We start from the raw sequence: 18,396 nt of genomic DNA on the forward strand, positions 1-18,396 counted from the left end.
GTTGGGGGGAATAAAGTTTCCCCCCAAATGACATAAATGCCCCTAAGAAGCCGTACAACCTCCGACCCCGGACAGCCGAAATCAGCGTCCGACCTCGGAACGCTCGGCCATAAGACGACCGACCCCGAAACCTCCGACCTAAGAGAAACCCCGATGTCCGAGGACCGTACTCTAACACCCCTCCGGCATTTATTGCGCATGGCCGCTGTAATCTTCCGGCACACTCAACAATAAATGCGGATCTCCGGCTTACTCCATAATAAATGCGGATCTCCGGCTTACTCCACCAATAATGCGGATCTCCGGCTTACTCCATAATAAATGCGGATCTCCGGCTTACTCCATAATAAATGCGGATCTCCGACTTACTCCACAATAAATGCGCATGGCTCCTGACATCTACGAATCCCCAGCTCTCCACGGCAAATCGACCCAGCAGGGTCTAGTCGACTATGATAAGTCTCTGATCTCGGCCATACCGCCGACATCAGTGCAATGATTCGCCTGACCGAGCGCCGACCTGAACAACATGCCAAGCCGTACTACGGCCTCGCCCTGTTACATCACAGGTAAACCGACCCCCGCATATAAAAGGGAGCCTTGGCCTCCCAAGAGGGGATTGGAACATTCATACACCCAAAAATCACTGTTTATCTCCTTCTCCCCACTATTTGCCCCCTCCCTGACTTGAGCGTCGGAGGGCCGGCGCCGGAGAACCCGGCCACCGGTTCGTGTGCAGGCACCCGGACGGAGGACGCCGCCAGCCAACGGATCGCCGCCCCGCTGCGAGGACCTGCTGTTCCTTCTCTCCGACCGCCCCGGACGGAGGACGCCGCCAGCCGACAGACCGCCGCCCCGCCGTGAGGACTAACAGTCGTTCCCTCTCCTCGACCGAAGATTGCCCCGGGGTCCAATTTTCAGCAACAATTAGTAATGCATATGATTAGTTAAAATACGAATGAGAATTTGTCTGGGGAGTGAAACATGAACTGTGGCTCGTATCAGAAAGGTCCTCGATGCAAGTGGCGGACCGTCTGCCAACCAAGAGCTCCTCTATGGGTTGCCCCTGTCTATTGATGCAATGGCATGCCCGCACTAGGAGGCGGATCAGGATAGGTGTCATAAAGTCGTATTGGAGAGCTAAGCCGGTCCCCATTCGCCTAGTTGTCCGACTCTCCAGAGGCACAGGGTCATCTCGAAGTTAACCCGTATCTGATTTGACTGGTATTCGTTACTTCCAAAAAGAACAAGGTCCCCGAGAAGAAGAGATGTCATAAATCTTGCATTCTTTTCTTTCTTCCTCCTCCCTCCCTCTCTGATTGTACCGCTTAATAGGTCCAACGCTATAGTTGTGCCACCAGAAGCCACGCCCGCCTTCGCCCCCTTCCTTCTCCCAGATCCTTCCACGACTCCTCTCCATGGCTCGTTCACAAAAGATTAGCTAGGCTCTCAATTAAGAACAAAATATTCCCTCCTAGTGCGTTCAGAGAAAGCGGAGAAAAAAAAATTCTCAAACCGCACCAAGAACTTTATTTGTGTGCGGAGTCCGAGGGTTCCCATATTCGCCTCCCTCCCTTTCTGTTCTTTCTGGTTCGAAACGTAAGCCCTTTCTCTGTCTCTCTTTTTTTCAATTTTTGATTAGCTTGGTACTGCGAAGCAGCGGACATGCCGACATCCGAGGCCTCGTCTTCCTCCTTTTCCTCGTCGTCCCCTCACCGCTTGTCGTCCTCCGACGCCCACCTGGGCTTCGGCGAGCGAGCCTTCTCTGCTGCTGGAGCTGCCGTCCTCTCCGCGATCCTCGTGAATCCTCTCGATGTCGCTAAGGTATCCCGCACGTTACTTGAATTCTCGCAATTACCATTTTCTTCTTTTATAAGCTTTGTCTTCTTGAGAAGTTGTTCTTGTTTTAAAAGTTCTTGTGCACGCGATCACTAATAATTTTGTATTCTTGAATCTTTTGAGAAACAAAAAAGTTCTTGAATCTTTGACGACGTGGATTGCTTCGCTTGCTACCTCTTATCGTAGAGCCAGTCGATCTCTACTTGCGACGTTCTTATTGTCGTAAAATACTTGTTCTTGTGACACTTTACAGGGATCAAGATTTTCTTGTTGAGAAAGTACTTATTTTCTTGTTTTAAAACATCTTATTTACTAATTTAATGTTCTTGAATCTTGAAACTTCCATGACGTAGATTGTTTGATCGGATACATCTTATTATAGAACCGGTCAATCTCCACTTGTGATGCTTATGAGGTATGTTTGTTGGAACGTCCAGGTGTTCTTTTATTATCAATAGTTTAACACATAATCATGCCTTGCAAAGACTGTAAAGATCCATATGATAACCCTTCAAATTACAGGCCTTCTCAAAAACTTGAATTGAAATTCTGTTGAAGCTTTGGAAAAATGAAAGGAAAAATATGGTTACCACTTCTCAGATTGATGTGGTGATGATGAAGCTGCTGGTGGTTGGATATTGTGTCTGACCCTCTCCTTGTGAGCAATGTTTATTGGGTTATTTATTACATCTGTTCAGAGTCAACAATGAGGTCCATGGTGGCGATGCTCATGATAATTAATTTATATGGATCTATGAAACAGTTGTGTTTGTATTCATCGGCACTGGTAGTTGAAATAGGGAAGGAGGAGGTGTGTGGGGTGGGTAATTATAGAAGCAATCTAACAATTTATCAGGAAATAGAATTTCTTAAAACATGCTACCTGTCAAAAGCAATTTCCCTGGAAATAGAATATAAGAACAAATTCTTTAATTAAATAGATTATATTGAAGTCAGGTTTAAAAGATTTTGCTCTATTTTTCAGATCTGCAACTGCATGCTGTGAAATGCATTTGTATTAAAACAAATTTCTGGCTGCAAGATCCTTGAGCTTTCTACAGGAACTTTTTAGGATTCATCCCAGCACCATACGGAGCCTTTGAAGAGTAGTATTTTTTTCTGTTACTATTTATTTAGTATCTAGAGGATAGAATCTTGCTTTTAGGTATATGGAATTGAACCTTCTTTTTTGTCAAGAGGTTAATTAGTAATTACTGTATCTTGCATTATGCAGGAATATTTATGGAGTCTTATTTCTCTGACTGCCATAGCAGGGTCATTTTGTAATAATATATCTTGCAAGTCATATATTCTCTTCCATTTTTTGTTTTTGTTCTTACAATTCATTGAATATAATATTTTATGGTTTGAGTATACTCTATAGATGGAGTGTTTCTGCTGGATTCTGATGGATTCCTTGCCTCTTTGTTGCAGACAAGATTGCAGGCACAAGCAGCTGGAGTACCGTATGACCTTTCACAACAACATGCTGTAAGCCGTACGTTATCCCTTGGTTAAATTGATGTGCTGAATTGATTTTTTTTTTTTTTTTTTCATTGGTATATGTAAGAGAGCAGTTTGAAAGCATGGGAAGATTTGTTTGTGCTGAGGTAACAAAGAAAATACAAATTCAAGTTTTTAAATTAGGAACAAAAACATGATGATTTGGACTATGTCCGTAGTAGTTGATGCATAAGTTGTGGCGGCTTTAGAATTTACTGGCAAAACAAGGAACACCAATACATCCCTCTCACCTCCCAACCCCTTTGTTGATATTTTCCGGGATGAAGCCTTTCAGGTTCAGCAATATGTGGACTGAACATCCCAGGTTCCTGGAGGTTGTTAAGGAGGCCTGGACAGCAGAGATGAGAGGGAACCCAACCTGTTACCCATTTCTATCTTGATGTAGTGAAGAAAGCTCCCGGTCACTGGAAATCCCATGTTTATTCTTTTTTTAATAAACTACTATGCTTTTATTCTATTATTATGTTTGACCAAGTTACTTTGTTGAAAATGTCTTTTCCCTCAATATTTCTAAGAAAGTTGTCCAATGCTCATGAAGGGTCCTTGTTGTTTGAAACTATAGACATTTTGTATGAAATCTTTTATGCTGTTTGGAAATGTTATCAGCTTCACTTTTAGACCAAACCTGTTATTAGTATTTCACTGCTATCACATGGAACCTTTCTGTAAATAATAACTTTGCCATTATGTCTGCGCTGTGCTTGCCTTATTTTAGTTGCACTTTTTGCTGCTTTTTTGAATTGTCTATTTACATTTATTGCATGATCTTTTTTCCACCTTTCAAGTAGACCTACAGGTTGTGCCTTTTCTCTGAGGCATATAGTTTAATTGAAATCAGGTTTTGAAATATTTTGTTCAGATTAGGTGTTACCCATCATGCAACCCAGGTGGAATCCATGGTTCAGGGTCCGTTTGTCCTCCTGACTGTTTTCAGTACAGGGGAACACTGGATGTATTCTACAAGGTCATTAGACAGGTAAGTGAGGCTATTTGTACTTTTGTAGTCTTAGCTGGTTGTATTTTTGTAGTCTTAGCTGGTTGCATGAAATATCTTTTGTTTCTTTTTTCCTTTATGGGTTTTAGATGCAAGTCTCTTCGGTTAAATTTTTGCACAAAGTTATATATAAGCATGCGGTTCTTGTATGTTTCATGTCAATCAAATGGGCAACTTTTACAGGAAGGATTTGCTAGATTGTGGAGGGGTACAAACGCGAGCCTAGCTTTGGCTGTGCCAACTGTAAATTCCTCTTTCTGATTCTGAGTAATAGCATAGCTTTTCTTTTTGAATTCATTTGACTTAAGAAATTCTGGTGCTTTAGAAACATTTATGCGCATACATTATAATCTCCTGAAGTCCCCCCCCTCTTTTCTACTGCAAGATTTTAAGGATTTTGGACCACAAGTCTGTGTTAAAGGTTTCATATGTTAGCATATTTGATGTAGCATTGCTGCAAAGGATGAAGATATCTACTTTGTAAATCCAGATAGATGCTACTGTTTTCTTCTTTTTTTTTGGGTAGAGTTTACAGCAGAAACAAACTGAGAAAACCATCAAAAAAAAGCAACAGAACAAGAGAAGAACCAAGCAAACTACCAGAGCAATCAGAGTTCCCGAAGATAAGGGTCTCCCCAGGAATCTCCTTGCAAAATAGAAACCCAATTTGAAGGCAGAATCGAGGAGCTGTCAAAGGATATGGACTGATGTTGTGAAGCTAGCCAATCTGCTGCCGCATTCCCTTATCTAAACACATGTTGGGCCTCAAAATGTTCCAGCAATGAGCAGAGGTGAAGATGATCAGCTACAAGAGGATTTCTCACCTAGTCATTTGAAATTTTCTGAATCCAGTTAATTATTGTCGTGGAGTCCCCTTCTACAATCACTCGTCTACAGCCCAATGGAAGGATAGCCACCGAAAGACCCTCCCAAATTGTCCAGTCACTTTATAAATTTTCCACTACTTAAGAGGTAGCAAGCATGCATAACAAGAAAAGCAGATTTTTAACTCTTATAGGTATGATTACTCTTAAGAGGTCCACGCGTGTCGGCCGTTTTTTTTTTTTTTTTTTTGTGGTTCCGGTTTGGCACCGGTCCCAACTAGTACCGAACCGGTACTGGAGCCCATTGGTACACCGGTTTAGTCGGCTTGGCGGACACTGCAACCACCCCTATCCCCATCCCCCAGTCTCTCTTCCCCATTTCCAAGTAGTAACATCTATTCATCAGAAATTATATTTTTACTAAATCTACTTAACAATGATGCCACAATAACAGATACAATAACATGTTTACATTATCGTATATACATTAAAAGTGTCTCCTTGGTATTATGAAATTATTATATTTAGAAAATATAGGTAAAATTATCTGCTCTGTAGTTGTCTGTCATTGTCTCTTTTCCTGTTCTTGGCGGTGATTAGCCATCTTAAGGGTAATTATTTATGCTGAAGTTTTCAAAGCATATTAATTTAAAAGACTTTTTTCTATATAACCTAGTAAATCAGTTCAGTTCCTATTATATCTTTGCAGTCATATTCATTTTTTTCTTGTTGTTTTTGAATCTTGCTTGTTTCAGTACACGTCACTGCAATTACAAGGATAAAGTCTCCGGTCACCATGTGCATTAACTGTAGAATGATTATCAAAGCTTTTAGATGATTGAACTCTGCATGCTGCTGTATGCAGGATCCTTTTGGGTATATGTTGAACAAATAGATATCTTATTTGCTTTCTGAAAGTGTTTATTTTTTCAACCCAGATTTATTTTAGGGTTAGCACATGCGACTATGCCTGTTTAACTTTATATCTTATCTTAATACTGTGATTACAAGTCTTTTCTCACATTATTTCCTGATCTGCTAACAGGTGGGTATATATTTACCATGTTATGATATATTGCGCAATTGGATTGAAGAGTTTACAATCCACAGTTCTCCTAACTTAACACCTTATGCTCCCCTAGTTGCTGGCTCGATTTCACGCTCACTAGCATGCCTAGCGTGTTCTCCCATTGAGCTAGCAAGGACACGCATGCAGGTACCTTTGACATGTTTACAAATTCTTTCCCTGATGGAGGATTTCTTAAAGCTTACGTTAACGAGCCAATTTTGCATAATTGATGCTTGGTAGTTTTAAGTACTCCAGCATATGATCACCATCTTTTGAAAACTTAGAGGGTGAGACCCTTCTGTTCTCCCTTCAAATGGTACTTTCTTGAAGATCTTAGTTGACAAGGTTCTAGAAGTTTTGAATGCTGATTTTTCTTGCTTGTTTGTCTTACCGCTTTGATTGTAAAAAGAGTATTTTCTTCATTAGGAAGGAAAGCATAAATGGTGTACTTGCTTTTATCCTAGACGGAGATGAAAACTCTCCTTGCACAAAGTGGATGATGTTCACTAGCAATTCTAAACGTTGGCAAATGCAACAAGAGAACAATGTAATATCTCTGCATACAAACCTGCGGATATCATAATATAGCAGGCTGTCATTTTACCTCCGAAGTCATCATTTTAAGTGCCTAAAATTATGACTAAAATTGAGGATGAGTATTGTAAAATATTATGCATCATAATTATAACCATAACCATCAAGCCTTGGCCTCACTATTTGTGGTTGGCTTTGTGAATCCTCTTTTCATGCATATTGTACACTTATTTTGATTTTTAGCGCTTCACATCAAGCCTTTATGACTTTTTGCCCAATTTGAGTTAGGATTATCAAAATTGAATTTAGCTAATTTCATTATAATGAACCATGTTTTTAATATAGGGCAGTATAATGATTGCCTATAATATGCTTATTCATGCTACATCCTCTCATCTGAAAAATGGGTATTTAGTTGGTCAATAATTCATTAAATTTGTTTTGGAACCCTTCCTGCCTCCTTGTGTGGCATCCTTGAGTTCAGACTATAAAGGCTTGATGTGAAGCGCTAAAAAGGGGTTCATTAAATTTGTTTCTTCAGGTCAAGTGCTAGTTGCACAGTTTCGGGGCATGAATTTTGTGTTTTGAGCCATAGCACCTAATGTGAATTGCCTGATATGACATGGATGCAAACCTTGGCCTGGAGCCCTTGTAACCCAGCATCTGCACTCCCCAATGAAAACCGTCAAAAAACACAACACAATACCACGGATGCTGGCAAACCATGTTATTTTAAGAAACTCTTGATGGATTCAAACTTCTATTTAAGATTTGAGAAATGTAGGTGCAGTTGTCTCTCATCATCTAAGCCTTTTTTCCTCGAAATAGAGTTGGCTATAGAACATAACGGTAAATCAAAACATTCTCATGGAATCTCTGAGCAGATATTGATCACTGGCTGTCAAATTATGTTATCGCTCTAAGAAATGGTACTAAATTATCGGCTTAGGTAAATGTAGGGAAGAGGGCCTGCCATGAAGTCTAAAAGTATTGCTTTTGCTGACATCGTGATCTGCCATATTGTTGCACTTTAACAACCCTCCAAAGTTCCTGTAGTCTTGCAAGGAGCTGACAAAGGAGCAAGATGATAAGTTTCGGAATAAGCTGTGTCTTGTGCAGAACTAAGGCAAAGTCAAAAAAGAAACATAATGGCATTGCTTCTATTGTGGTTAAATACTCATAATGCTCATATAACATCTGTCTTAAAGGTTAAACAACAAGCTTACCTGTCTTGAGAGGCTACAGGGATCCTTTTTTTTTGGTCTATTGATTTATATCATAATGAACCCCTTTTTATATGTTCTTACAACTGCCTTGTATGGATATCTTTCTTCCTTATTCGATATAACTTGTGCCCATGTTGCTACTAGCAGCCTTTGTCTTTGATGAATAAATACCATGTTTTAGCCTTGTGGAACTTCTAGATATCATCTGATGTGGTCAATTTTAGATCTCTAATTTATAGTTCTATGACCGCTCTTACTTAACATATGCTTAAGCCCTTATTTCCAATGTATTAGGTGTAACATGATGAAGCATCATCGAGAATATTTGGGTTCAGTTTTCGTCATCCTCATTCGCCAATCATTATTATTCATGGCTACCTCTCTGCTTGCATGTTTTCTCAAATCTTTTCTCCCAACTTTCTTCTACCTTAGGGTTCCCTTTTTCTGCATCCTTTAACACGGAATCAAATTTCTCATTTGGGGCCTTATGTTTTTGTTCTGCACAACCATACCATATTAATCAATTCTTCATCATATTTTTTTTAGCACACCCATACAATATTAATTGTTTTTTCATTACTTGATTGTCAGTCAATGCAACTCCTATACTTTCTTTGACATTCTTGTCGTCTTATCATTCCTAGTTTTGTCACACATCAATCTGAACATTCTCATAGCTCATCTTATTTACTTGGACACTTTTTATTGCCATATAAAATTTGTGTATTGTACCTGCCATTATGCGATGGTTTTGCTTGAGTGTCCAAGGAATTTGTTCATCCAATTCTAATTCTAAATGTCTTCATTTATCTCACCATTTTGTTGTATAACAGATTATATGTGATGAAACCAATTGCACTGTTGTGTCTGTTGTACATTAATTCTTTTCCTGGCCTCATTTTTATTTTTGTTTTCAAATTGCATTCTTAGTGCTTGTCATTTTAATTTCTGGGCGATTACTCTGCAAGATTTCTTTATAATTCCACCTTGCAGCATCCTCATTTCGCCAGTTAAAAACTATATTCTGTGCAGGTAGCATATACACCATAAAATCTATATCACAGCAATCATGGAGATATGAACTTTGTGGCAACTCTTCATATAAGCCTTTGTGACTGAAAATTCACTTGTCTCCCCACCATTTCTGATTCTTGTCATTGCTTCAGTATTCATGCCCTTAATGGTTTCTATGTATAATTTATGCATACCTTTTCTATCACAGTGCCCACCAAATTCTCTCTCCTAGAATCCTATGTTCTGTGTGGGCTGTTTCTTTTTTCTTGATATCTTTCTACTAATTGCCTGAGCAAGAAGATAGTCCTTTGAGATTTCGCTAAATTTCTCACCTCCCACCTATTTTAATCTTAATCATGAGCTACAACAACCACACCATGCTTGTCTGGCCCCAGTTAATGCCATGCCTTGTGCTGAAACTGGATCCTAGTATTCAGTTTCAGCCCATGTACTAGATTTGATCACGAATGTTAGTTATTGCTCCACACCCTAGCTAGAACTTGCCATTGGTGGACCACTAGTACTAGCTAACCATCTTCACCCCTGCCTCCCGCCCCTTTCACTTCCTTTGGATGGACTTGGGCCTCGCTCTTGTAAACTAGTTTGGGCCCAGAGCTAGGCCTCTGAGCAGTCCTGGACTAGTCCAGGCCAAGCTTGGCTTGGGTGACCTGGACTGCTAGAAGTCCCAACTCTAAACAAATTGTTTGGTCTGTAAAACTTGTTATGGAGTAGTTTAAATGGTTGCGTGCATTGAAAGGGGATCCTACTTATTAAATTCTTTTATAATTAATGCACGGCATGTAATAGAGAAAAAGAAGGCTTTAAATCAGCATTTTACTTAGGTAGAGGGTGCAAGAAAAGAAGCTGTAAATGAAAGGTAGAGGCAGGGATTCAAAAGATAGGAGGGAAAGGAGGCTGGTATTTGGTCTATTTAACTTTAAAAGATAGATAACAGTGTGACCTTTTAATTCATGATATATAAACATTATGTGCCTTTAATGGTGAATATATTACTGTGACGAATATGAGCCATGGGATTTTAATTATTTTTTTATACAAAAACTTGCAAGATCATGGTGAATTAAAAAAAGAAAAACTGACATTCGGTGTCATTTGTTCACCAGATAGAAACATCATTTTCCTGTCAGGCAAGACAAGTGTCAAGCGTTGGCAGAAAACGGCTTCTTAAAGCTACATGTAATGTCATCCTGAAGTAGGAGAGAAAATATAATCCTAAATCCTAATCTTAATGTGTGCTTCGCGTTTTAAGTTTATATAGATTGAGATTGTTGTTGAAGTTGTTGGCCATCTGAAACTTTCAAGCCACTGAAAGATTGACCGAATATTTCCTACTAGCAGTTCTCCTTGAATCTTGCTTAATCTCCACATTTACGACCCCAGTTGTAGCTGAATAAGGGGATGAAAAATTCACTTGTCATCAACTAGTTCCTTATGAAATCAAGACCCAATCCCCTCCCATCAGTGTTCCTATGCAGCGCTGAACAACCTTTGGAAATTATTGTAGATCTCAATCTATGTAATCCATATCTTTCACTAGATAGTCTTCTATTTGAGGTTGCCCTCAAGTTATAGCCTTCTTCCGGTTTAGCATGTACCCCTTATCAGCTCATAGTTATGTTTTAGATGGACATATCTTGTGTCAGCTATTTCATATCTTGATTTGGTCCACTTTAATTGGCTTTGTCCATTTCCTTTCAATTGGTGTGATCTACAAGTCAATGCAAGTTCTTGGTTTTCAGGAGAAAAATGCAATTAAGTTCTGATCATTATAAAAGCAAGAAAGATAACTGCTGTATATTTTGGATGCTATTTGAATGTGCTATTGTTCCCTGCTTGAGGAGCTACTCTGTAATCATGGATTCGACCTTTTCTTCATCCTTTCCTATATCCGAACTACCTCCCACCCTCCCCCACTCCCAACCAAAAAAAAGGAGTTATGGTCACTTTGATCAGAAAATCTGGCTATAATTTCAGAGCAACTTGCATTAATAACCTTCCTATTTGTGCTCATTATCTCAATCTATCAAAGGGCCTACGACAGTCTATTCTTTTGTTGGCAAAGGTTCTATTTTGAATTTTAACATGAGACTGAGCGATTTTGTAGCGGGTACAGAGTCATGATTTTCATGTCTATTATCTCTTTAAACTAACAATTTTCCTTTCTACCATGATTTTTTGTTATTAAAGGATCTACAAACCTGTTCTACTGTAGCAGGCATTCAAAGAATCTCGAACTGGAGCGAGGCCACCTGGGATGTGGAGAACTTTACTTGGCGTCCTTTCACCACACAGAAGTACAAATTACATTGGGAACTGTATGTCACATCTTTCTACTTTTGCAGTTATTGTTATGATACCTCCAGGATACTGTTAGAAAGGAAGATGCTAGCTTGGCTTCACCTTTCCCTAATTAATATAAGCAATATTCCCTTTGCCATGGTATCAGAAATATTAAGTCATTGCAGGTTTTTTTGGCAAATTCATTGTTGTTTGATGATATTTTCTTCTCCCTTTTCAGTCCATATGAAACATGTTATCCTAAAATTATGTTATCAATGAACTTATCAAACAATATAATCAGTGCAAGGTTATCGTGTGCTATGGACGGGTGTGGGAGCACAACTTGCCCGTGATGTTCCTTTTTCTGCTATTTGCTGGTCAACTCTTGAGCCGGTGCGCTTTCACTATCGTATGCATTGTCGTGGTGGTCCTACTTTATTAATCTTTGTAGAATTTACAGATATTAAGGATGAAAATATGCATGGCAGCATGACATGGTTCGCTGATATGTTCTGGAGTGCTTTTGATGCAGACAAGAAGAAGCTTACTTGGCCTAGTTGGCGAGGAAGGGAATGCAGCTAGCGTTCTGGGGGCCAACTTCTTAGCAGGTTTTGTTGCAGGTAGTCTTGCTGCCGCTGCTACCTGTCCTCTCGATGTAGCAAAAACACGACGTCAGATAGAAGTAAGTTCCTGTACTCAGAACATAACTGATACAGTGTTATATCATTCTTCTATCACAAAGCATGTGTTACCTCAGGATTTATGGTTTCAACAAAACTGACCCAGTCAATAAGTTATTGATTTGCATCTTCACAGATCAGAATCAATCTCTCATTTGGCTGTTTGGCCTGATCTCATGTTTTTCCAGCTCAATCGCCATCTCATAATTTTTTTTTTTTGTAATTGAATAGTTTTATTTGATGACATTTTTGGCACTTTTTTCAGTTATCTAAACTAGTTAGTTTGGGATGCTGATTGCAGAAGGATCCTGCAAAGGTGCTGAAAATGACCACAAGGCAAACACTAGCCGAGATTTGGAGGTATGCACTAAAAGAATGATCTATCATGATGCTTTGTGTGTATTAAAGAAATGATCTGACCATGAAAAATTTAACTAGCTGCCATGACATAATCACATTAGCAACTTAGTTAATGTAGATTAGAAACATAGGTTCTTGTCCTGGGTGAGGTTCTCCCGACAGGCAGGATTTTTTCTTGGGAGGGATACATTCACCGGGGTCTTTCAGGATACTGCTATTGCTATTATATTGTATTGCTATTCATGTCAGCAGTTGTGGACGACAAATTGGAGACGGGGTTGATGGTATACAATCTTCATTCCAAATTTATCAGCATGCTGAAAGTGAAATTTGCTGTAATTTCAACAAATTAGAGTGCTTGGCTTAGAACTTCACGATATCTTAAAATATGATATGCAGGAAGGAAGGAGTGAAGGGACTTTTTACAGGTGTACGGCCGCGTGTTGGGCGTGCAGGCCCATCTGTTGGAATTGTTGTATCTTTCTATGAAATTGTCAAGCATGTCCTACATAGAAGACATGCAAACTCGTGAGAAGAAGAGCCGGCTATCTGTGGAAACTCCGACTTCCCTAACCCAGCAGCCCCCAAGGGGCTGTTCCTTGATGAAGACAGATGCGCTAAAGATTTTGGAGATGGTCGTGATATCCCATGAATATCATGGTGGAGCATCCTTGCATACTACTAGGTTTGGTAGGTTTGGGTACGTTTCATAATTTCAGCAACAAGGAACAGGCAAAATTGTTTAATGGGAAACTGCTGGTGGCTGTCCATGCTCGATGACCGATGTATAGATTTTAAAGATCAAATGACCCAAGGCATTGGAGCGAGCGAATGTCCTAGCTTGTATATCCCAACTAAACTAGATAATTAATTGTAGTAGTATTTGATATGGCTCAAGGTGGTCTGACAGATGTCTGTTCTCATCTTCTTAGCTTCAATAGAAAAAAAGATTAAAGCCAATAAAAGATAAATTAGATTATTTAGGTATAAAAGTATTTTCTACAGAAATGGCATTTTTTTTTTTAATTTTTATCGTATCATTTCCTACAGTCTTATTAAAGTTGGCTATAAACTGCGTCTGCTTGATATGGATCTTATAGTTTCTTCGTCAATAAAAACATGATAGTTGGAATCCTTGTAGACATAACATCGTTCATACCTCATTGGTTGAGACCTCAGCAGTTCCAAATTGTTTGTGCTTAACTCAGGCTAATCTAACAACCAATTTCACAGACCAGCCCGGAACATCAAGGTCAGTACTATGGATTCATTTCTGCCTGTAGTAGGGGCCTACAACCCCCAAAACAATTATATCTAGGCATTATCCCAGTTTCTCAAAACTAAGAGACCGTCTGTTGTTCAGCATTTCTGTAAACTGAGTAGTTCGCCCCTGATGCTGCCAGAATAACTCTGCACATCAGTGACATCGGTAATGCTGAATAGCCCAGACACGATGAATAAAAAATAGCTGGATCTCCGTGTCACATATGCAGGCAGCAAGCTGCGATATGGATGATACCAAACGATGAGGCATTTAGCAGTTGCAGATGCGGGAAAAACATGTTTCAGCCCACAAGCAGCAACCACACCCCAGATGATACCAAACCATGTGACATTGATGCAAGCATGTTTTCTGTTGCATTTACAGGGTTGTTGCTTAATAAGGAGCAGTACTTAACTACGAGATGCGGACATAGAAGGAATTTGGATGGAGATATGCATGAAAAAGAATCCAGCTAAAACCAAGGCAAGCAGAACAATACAACCAGAAGTCCAAATCCCAAACCACAAAAGATCGAAACAAAATGAACAACCAGTTCAACCATGCTCTCTCCCCTTCCTCACAGAACCCATCAATTCAGTCCATGGAATGGCTTAGAAGAGCCTGTAGGGGGATGAAGCATCCAAGGGATGGATAAGATAGGTGAGGATTAGGGCCACCAGCATCAGCACATAGGCAATTCCTTGGTCAATCGACATCCCTGCAGAGCAGCAAAGAAACGAATTATTCAACACCAACAGCTGAAGATAACAAAAACGTGCATAGTCTAAGTCCTTGGAAATGGACTAGGCAGTTGGCGAAAAGCATAGCAGACATCAGTTTGGATAGTTTGTGCAGGATTTGAAGCATACATTGATGTCAAGGGAAACCTAAACCGACAACTTGTTCTCTTGGATTCTTTGAAATGGGACAAGAATACCAGTTTCTCTGGTTATTTACCTCAGATGATAACATGAAAAAAAAATGGAACAGGCCTTTTAGTACATGCCAACAAGAAAGAAGTATTCTAGATTTTTTGCATCCAAACACACCAGCAGACAAATGATTCGAATTTTTGTCAGAGTGCATAATTTCTTTTTCCTGATTCACTGATTTTTCAAGTCATGAAACTCTTTAGCGAACCAGACAGCATGAGAATTTTCTTTTCTTTTCTTTGCCTAGTTTTTGCCTACTGCTTTGCATGCAAATAGATCCTTCAGAGGTAGAGATCGCCGGTCAAAGCAAAGTAAGACTCGAGCTCTATCCAAAATATTTTGGTTGGACTCCTTCACAGCTGACTTCGACATGGACTAGCAAATCAATCGAAGAGGGGATATAGATTGTTTGGTTAAGACTAAAGCCTACAACGATTGTGTCGGTTCTGGGTCCCCATCTACACCAAAACAGGCAAAACCAACTGTTCAGGAGAAAACACAGAACAACATTGTAATCATAACCTAATGTATCTATGATCTCATTCCCTTTATTGAGGGTGCAGAACACCTCGTAATCATCCACTAGAATGTCCTAAAATACATCATTATTATGCACACAGTGTCATTACAGATTAAAGTTTCTTTTTTTCACCTTAAAATAACATCGCGTTAACTCCCAATAAAATCTTTGAAGGTAGTGTTTGGTTGCCAAAGAAATGTAATTTTCTGAAGGAGAAATCAGCACCAGAGAGGTTGACAAATCATATCAAGATCTAAAATTTCTAATACAGCTTAAATAATAGAAATAAATAATAGCGATATTCTTCAAATTTCATAACAGCAAAAAAGTGATGCTCACGGAACCAATACTAGAAGCATATATCAAAATGATTTAGATATTAAAAACACGGTGTGCGATGCATCAGAAAAACCACAAAGAAGGCTGGGAAACGGAAAAATCTAAACCTTTTTAGAAAAATGGAAGGAAAAAAAATCATCTTTATAATCATAGAAACAAGGTATACGAACGAAGATTTGGGGACATTCGGCTCACCATCGCTGGTCGGCGCCGGGGCCGGAGCCTCGGCCTGGGCCTGGACGGCCGGCAAGACGATGCCGAAGATGAGGACGGCGACGGCCATTAAACCAAAGGGAACTCTAGGGATCGCCGCCATACCACGCCTTCGGATCAAGAAATCAAAGATCAAACCCTGGAAACCCTCAATCTCTCTCCCTCTCTATAACCCTAGATAGAGAGAGGAGAGGAGAAGACACGTGACCAGGCGATGCAGTTGGCTTTCTTTCTTCTTTTGCTTTCCGCCCGGTTCCTTTTTAACTAATTGTTTCTCTGCAGCGCTTTCTAGGGTTCCGAGGCGTCCTTATATTTATAGAAAGATGGCGGGGCGAAGCGACGAAACCGCAGGCTGGGCTTCGCTCTGACGATCCCCACGGGGCCCACCCATGTGAACGCCCGATCACGCCCGCTCCTCCGCCAGCCTGGCCACCTGGTGGCTGTCTTCCCGCTACCGGGGCCCCCAGCATCCACGTGGCGTTCCTTTGCGGCTGTGGGGCCCTGAACGCATAGAACTTCGATGGACAGATCAGGGCCGTCCATCGGTGTAGCATACGGCGAATATTGAGAGATGCCATGTAACCCAACCGTGGCTAGAATTGGTCGCACGGTGTCCTAACTCTAACAAGAGTTGGACCCATTTGGAATGCCAGACATGTACCAGCTGGAAAGTTTCGATGATCTTATCTCGCCACCTTTCTTTCCACATATATCAAATGGCGTCCTTCAATGCTTTGCCGTTCAAGGATAGCGTTAAAATTTTACATAATGTATTGAGTAAGGTAAAGGAGGAAACATTACCAATTATTGATGAATTAAAGTTCAGTCCAGATCCAATCCATTGGGAGGTTGAAAAATATAGAAAAATATTTTGATATTTTTAGGAAACAATTTAGATCGTCACATAGTGCAATCATAATATGCAATATATATGGTGAGATGAGACTGATCCATCGACGCTAATCCCTAGATTCTAGATTTCAGGGATAAGCTAAATCATCTCGAGAAAATGAATAGTTATATCTAAAAATGAGGATGATGTGGAAGACTCCCTTCTCTTTTGAATCGCTTCCCTCTCCTCATGTTTTTGAAAACAGATTCCCGTCACCAAGGTCTTATTGGATTCGTAAGATCTTTTGGCGGACAAACAGGCCCTAAGCACCATAGATATCACCATGTAAGGTTGAGCAACTAAATCAATCATGCTTAAGATGCACGTAGGAGGTGTCACTAGTGGGTTGGGTTTGTATCTTTCGTGCAAAAAAAACTCAAATCCATACAACCTATTATAGCTTTGAGATTTGTGCAGATAGATGAATAGAGGAGTTCACAACTCTTAAAGATCTGTGTAGTAGATGATCCAATGGTGGATTCATGCGAAAGAAGGCGAATCTTTCTTTTACGCGAAAGATGCAACCCAGTCTAACCAAATCTGACTATGCAACGGTTGTGTCCCAAGTCCCATGTCTTACTAAAATTATTGGCTATGATCGTCATCTATCCATCTACACTTCAAGCTCTCATCATTTCATATTTTAACAGTTATGACACAAATATGTTCTCTTTATGTTTTGTAACCTTGATAAGCAAAGCTTTTCATTTCAAAAACTGGCTTACCTTTACAGTGTCGATGCTTACTTTGTATACTTGGCCTCTTGTCAACTATACAAGCCTTTTTTGGGACCATCATTGCCCCAATCTTCTGCTCACATCATACTATTGATGGGAGTGTTTGAACCCATGCTTCTTTTATTCTAGTGTAAAACGCATCCAAAACTGATGTGCAAAATTTGCATATACAACATGGTTTATCTCCGGAATGGCTATTATTTCAACCCAAAAGTTAATACAAACCTTTAGTGGGGAAACCTGAGAGTGTATCATCCACTAAATTTACTTCAGCAACCATACATGCTAATTCCATTGAGATTTACTTCTATTTTAAAGAAATAAATAATGATGTATAAGGAAACCAACAATGACATATTTTCTTATGATATTGTATGGTTGACCAATCTCTATAGTTATACAACCAATTCCTTGCAAAACTTCTATATAATGTACATATCTCTTCGAATCGAGCATGATGATGCGCTTGATATAGTACATTGTCTTCATTCTCTTTTACTAAGCATTTAATTTTCTCAAACTAGTGTTATTGTCTTTCAGAATCAATTACAAGCTAACAACTTATAAGATCACCATCAGTGATCTCTAGAAATCCCATTGAAGGCTCTATCCATATAACGGGCACCAACCAAGCTTACCTGCAGGCGATCATGTGTCACCTTCTTCTACCTGAAAGGGTACGCAGAGAGACAGGAAAGTAGTGTTGTGGCTTGTCGGCATTGCTTTGAAGGTGGGGATCAGCCACCTTCAAAAGTTTCCTACTTCTCTTCGTCAGCACCATTGGCTTTCAGAATGTGCGAGCCACTCTTAAGAGAGAGAGGGGGGGTGGGGGTGACATTGAGGCAAAGAAAGAGATGGGAGTCGAACGGAAACCATGGTTCGAGTTGCATATTGGTGTTCTCTCCCAATGTCAAGTGCAAAAATGTGATCCAACATTGATATCATGAAAAAAAAAAAAAGATCGACCATTCTTTTGCACGAAAGATGCTGGGAAGTATAACCCACCTATGACGGATTTCTCTTCGATCAGTCTGTGCCTGGCGCTAAGGTCAAGGCCATGTGGGAGGGTATTTCCTATGCAAGGAGAGTGTCGGGCGCGGATCGTTTTATTCTGAAGGAGGATTCAGCCACAGT

At 40.0% G+C, this 18,396-nt stretch overlaps 2 protein-coding genes across 8 annotated transcripts; one reads left to right on the plus strand and one right to left on the minus strand.

Moving 5' to 3' along the window:
• The first annotated feature begins 942 nt into the window (after nucleotides 1–942).
• Nucleotides 943–13,262, plus strand: LOC103702939 (mitochondrial carrier protein MTM1). Of its 7 annotated transcripts, none has more exons than XM_088722416.1 (11): nucleotides 959–1,599; nucleotides 1,661–1,824; nucleotides 3,274–3,330; nucleotides 4,223–4,339; nucleotides 4,541–4,600; nucleotides 6,227–6,397; nucleotides 11,258–11,360; nucleotides 11,627–11,718; nucleotides 11,858–12,007; nucleotides 12,307–12,365; nucleotides 12,765–13,262. In XM_088722416.1, exons 2-11 carry the CDS (start codon nucleotides 1,666–1,668, stop codon nucleotides 12,895–12,897), a joined length of 1,101 nt encoding a protein of 366 aa, XP_088578542.1. In that variant the 5' UTR covers nucleotides 959–1,599; nucleotides 1,661–1,665; the 3' UTR covers nucleotides 12,898–13,262. The 7 variants fall into 7 exon arrangements, 6 of the variants coding, with proteins under 6 accessions (XP_088578542.1, XP_088578541.1, XP_088578543.1 ...); XM_088722415.1 differs by having other exon boundaries at nucleotides 959–1,590; XM_039129134.3 differs by having other exon boundaries at nucleotides 962–1,590; nucleotides 11,261–11,360.
• Nucleotides 13,263–14,088: 826 nt separating this feature from the next.
• LOC103702938 (arabinogalactan protein 41-like) lies at nucleotides 14,089–15,930 on the minus strand. Its single transcript, XM_008785581.6, has 2 exons — nucleotides 15,616–15,930; nucleotides 14,089–14,347 (listed from the first exon to the last, which is right to left on the minus strand). The coding sequence occupies exons 1-2, from the start codon at nucleotides 15,734–15,736 to the stop codon at nucleotides 14,241–14,243; spliced, it is 228 nt and encodes a 75-aa protein (XP_008783803.3). The 5' UTR covers nucleotides 15,737–15,930; the 3' UTR covers nucleotides 14,089–14,240.
• Between the last annotated feature and the right edge of the window lie 2,466 nt (nucleotides 15,931–18,396).

Source organism: Phoenix dactylifera, chromosome 5 (assembly GCF_051530095.1).
Source record: "Phoenix dactylifera cultivar Ajwa chromosome 5, Ajwa_hap1_PhDact_Kaust_v1.1, whole genome shotgun sequence".
Taxonomy (NCBI): Eukaryota; Viridiplantae; Streptophyta; class Magnoliopsida; order Arecales; family Arecaceae; genus Phoenix; species Phoenix dactylifera.

What these genes read in the sequence shown, in the direction of transcription:
- LOC103702939 (XM_088722416.1), top strand. Translation starts at nt 1,666, where the DNA reads ATGCCGACATCCGAGGCCTCGTCTTCCTCCTTTTCCTCGTCGTCCCCT. An exon ending in ACCTTTCACAACAACATGCT is followed by an intron (nt 3,331 to 4,222) that starts GTAAGCCGTACG and finishes TATTTTGTTCAG; the next exon opens with ATTAGGTGTTACCCATCATG. An exon ending in ACACTAGCCGAGATTTGGAG is followed by an intron (nt 12,366 to 12,764) that starts GTATGCACTAAA and finishes TATGATATGCAG; the next exon opens with GAAGGAAGGAGTGAAGGGAC.
- LOC103702938 (XM_008785581.6), bottom strand. Translation starts at nt 15,736, where the DNA reads ATGGCGGCGATCCCTAGAGTTCCCTTTGGTTTAATGGCCGTCGCCGTC. An exon ending in CCCGGCGCCGACCAGCGATG is followed by an intron (nt 14,348 to 15,615) that starts GTGAGCCGAATG and finishes GCTGCTCTGCAG; the next exon opens with GGATGTCGATTGACCAAGGA.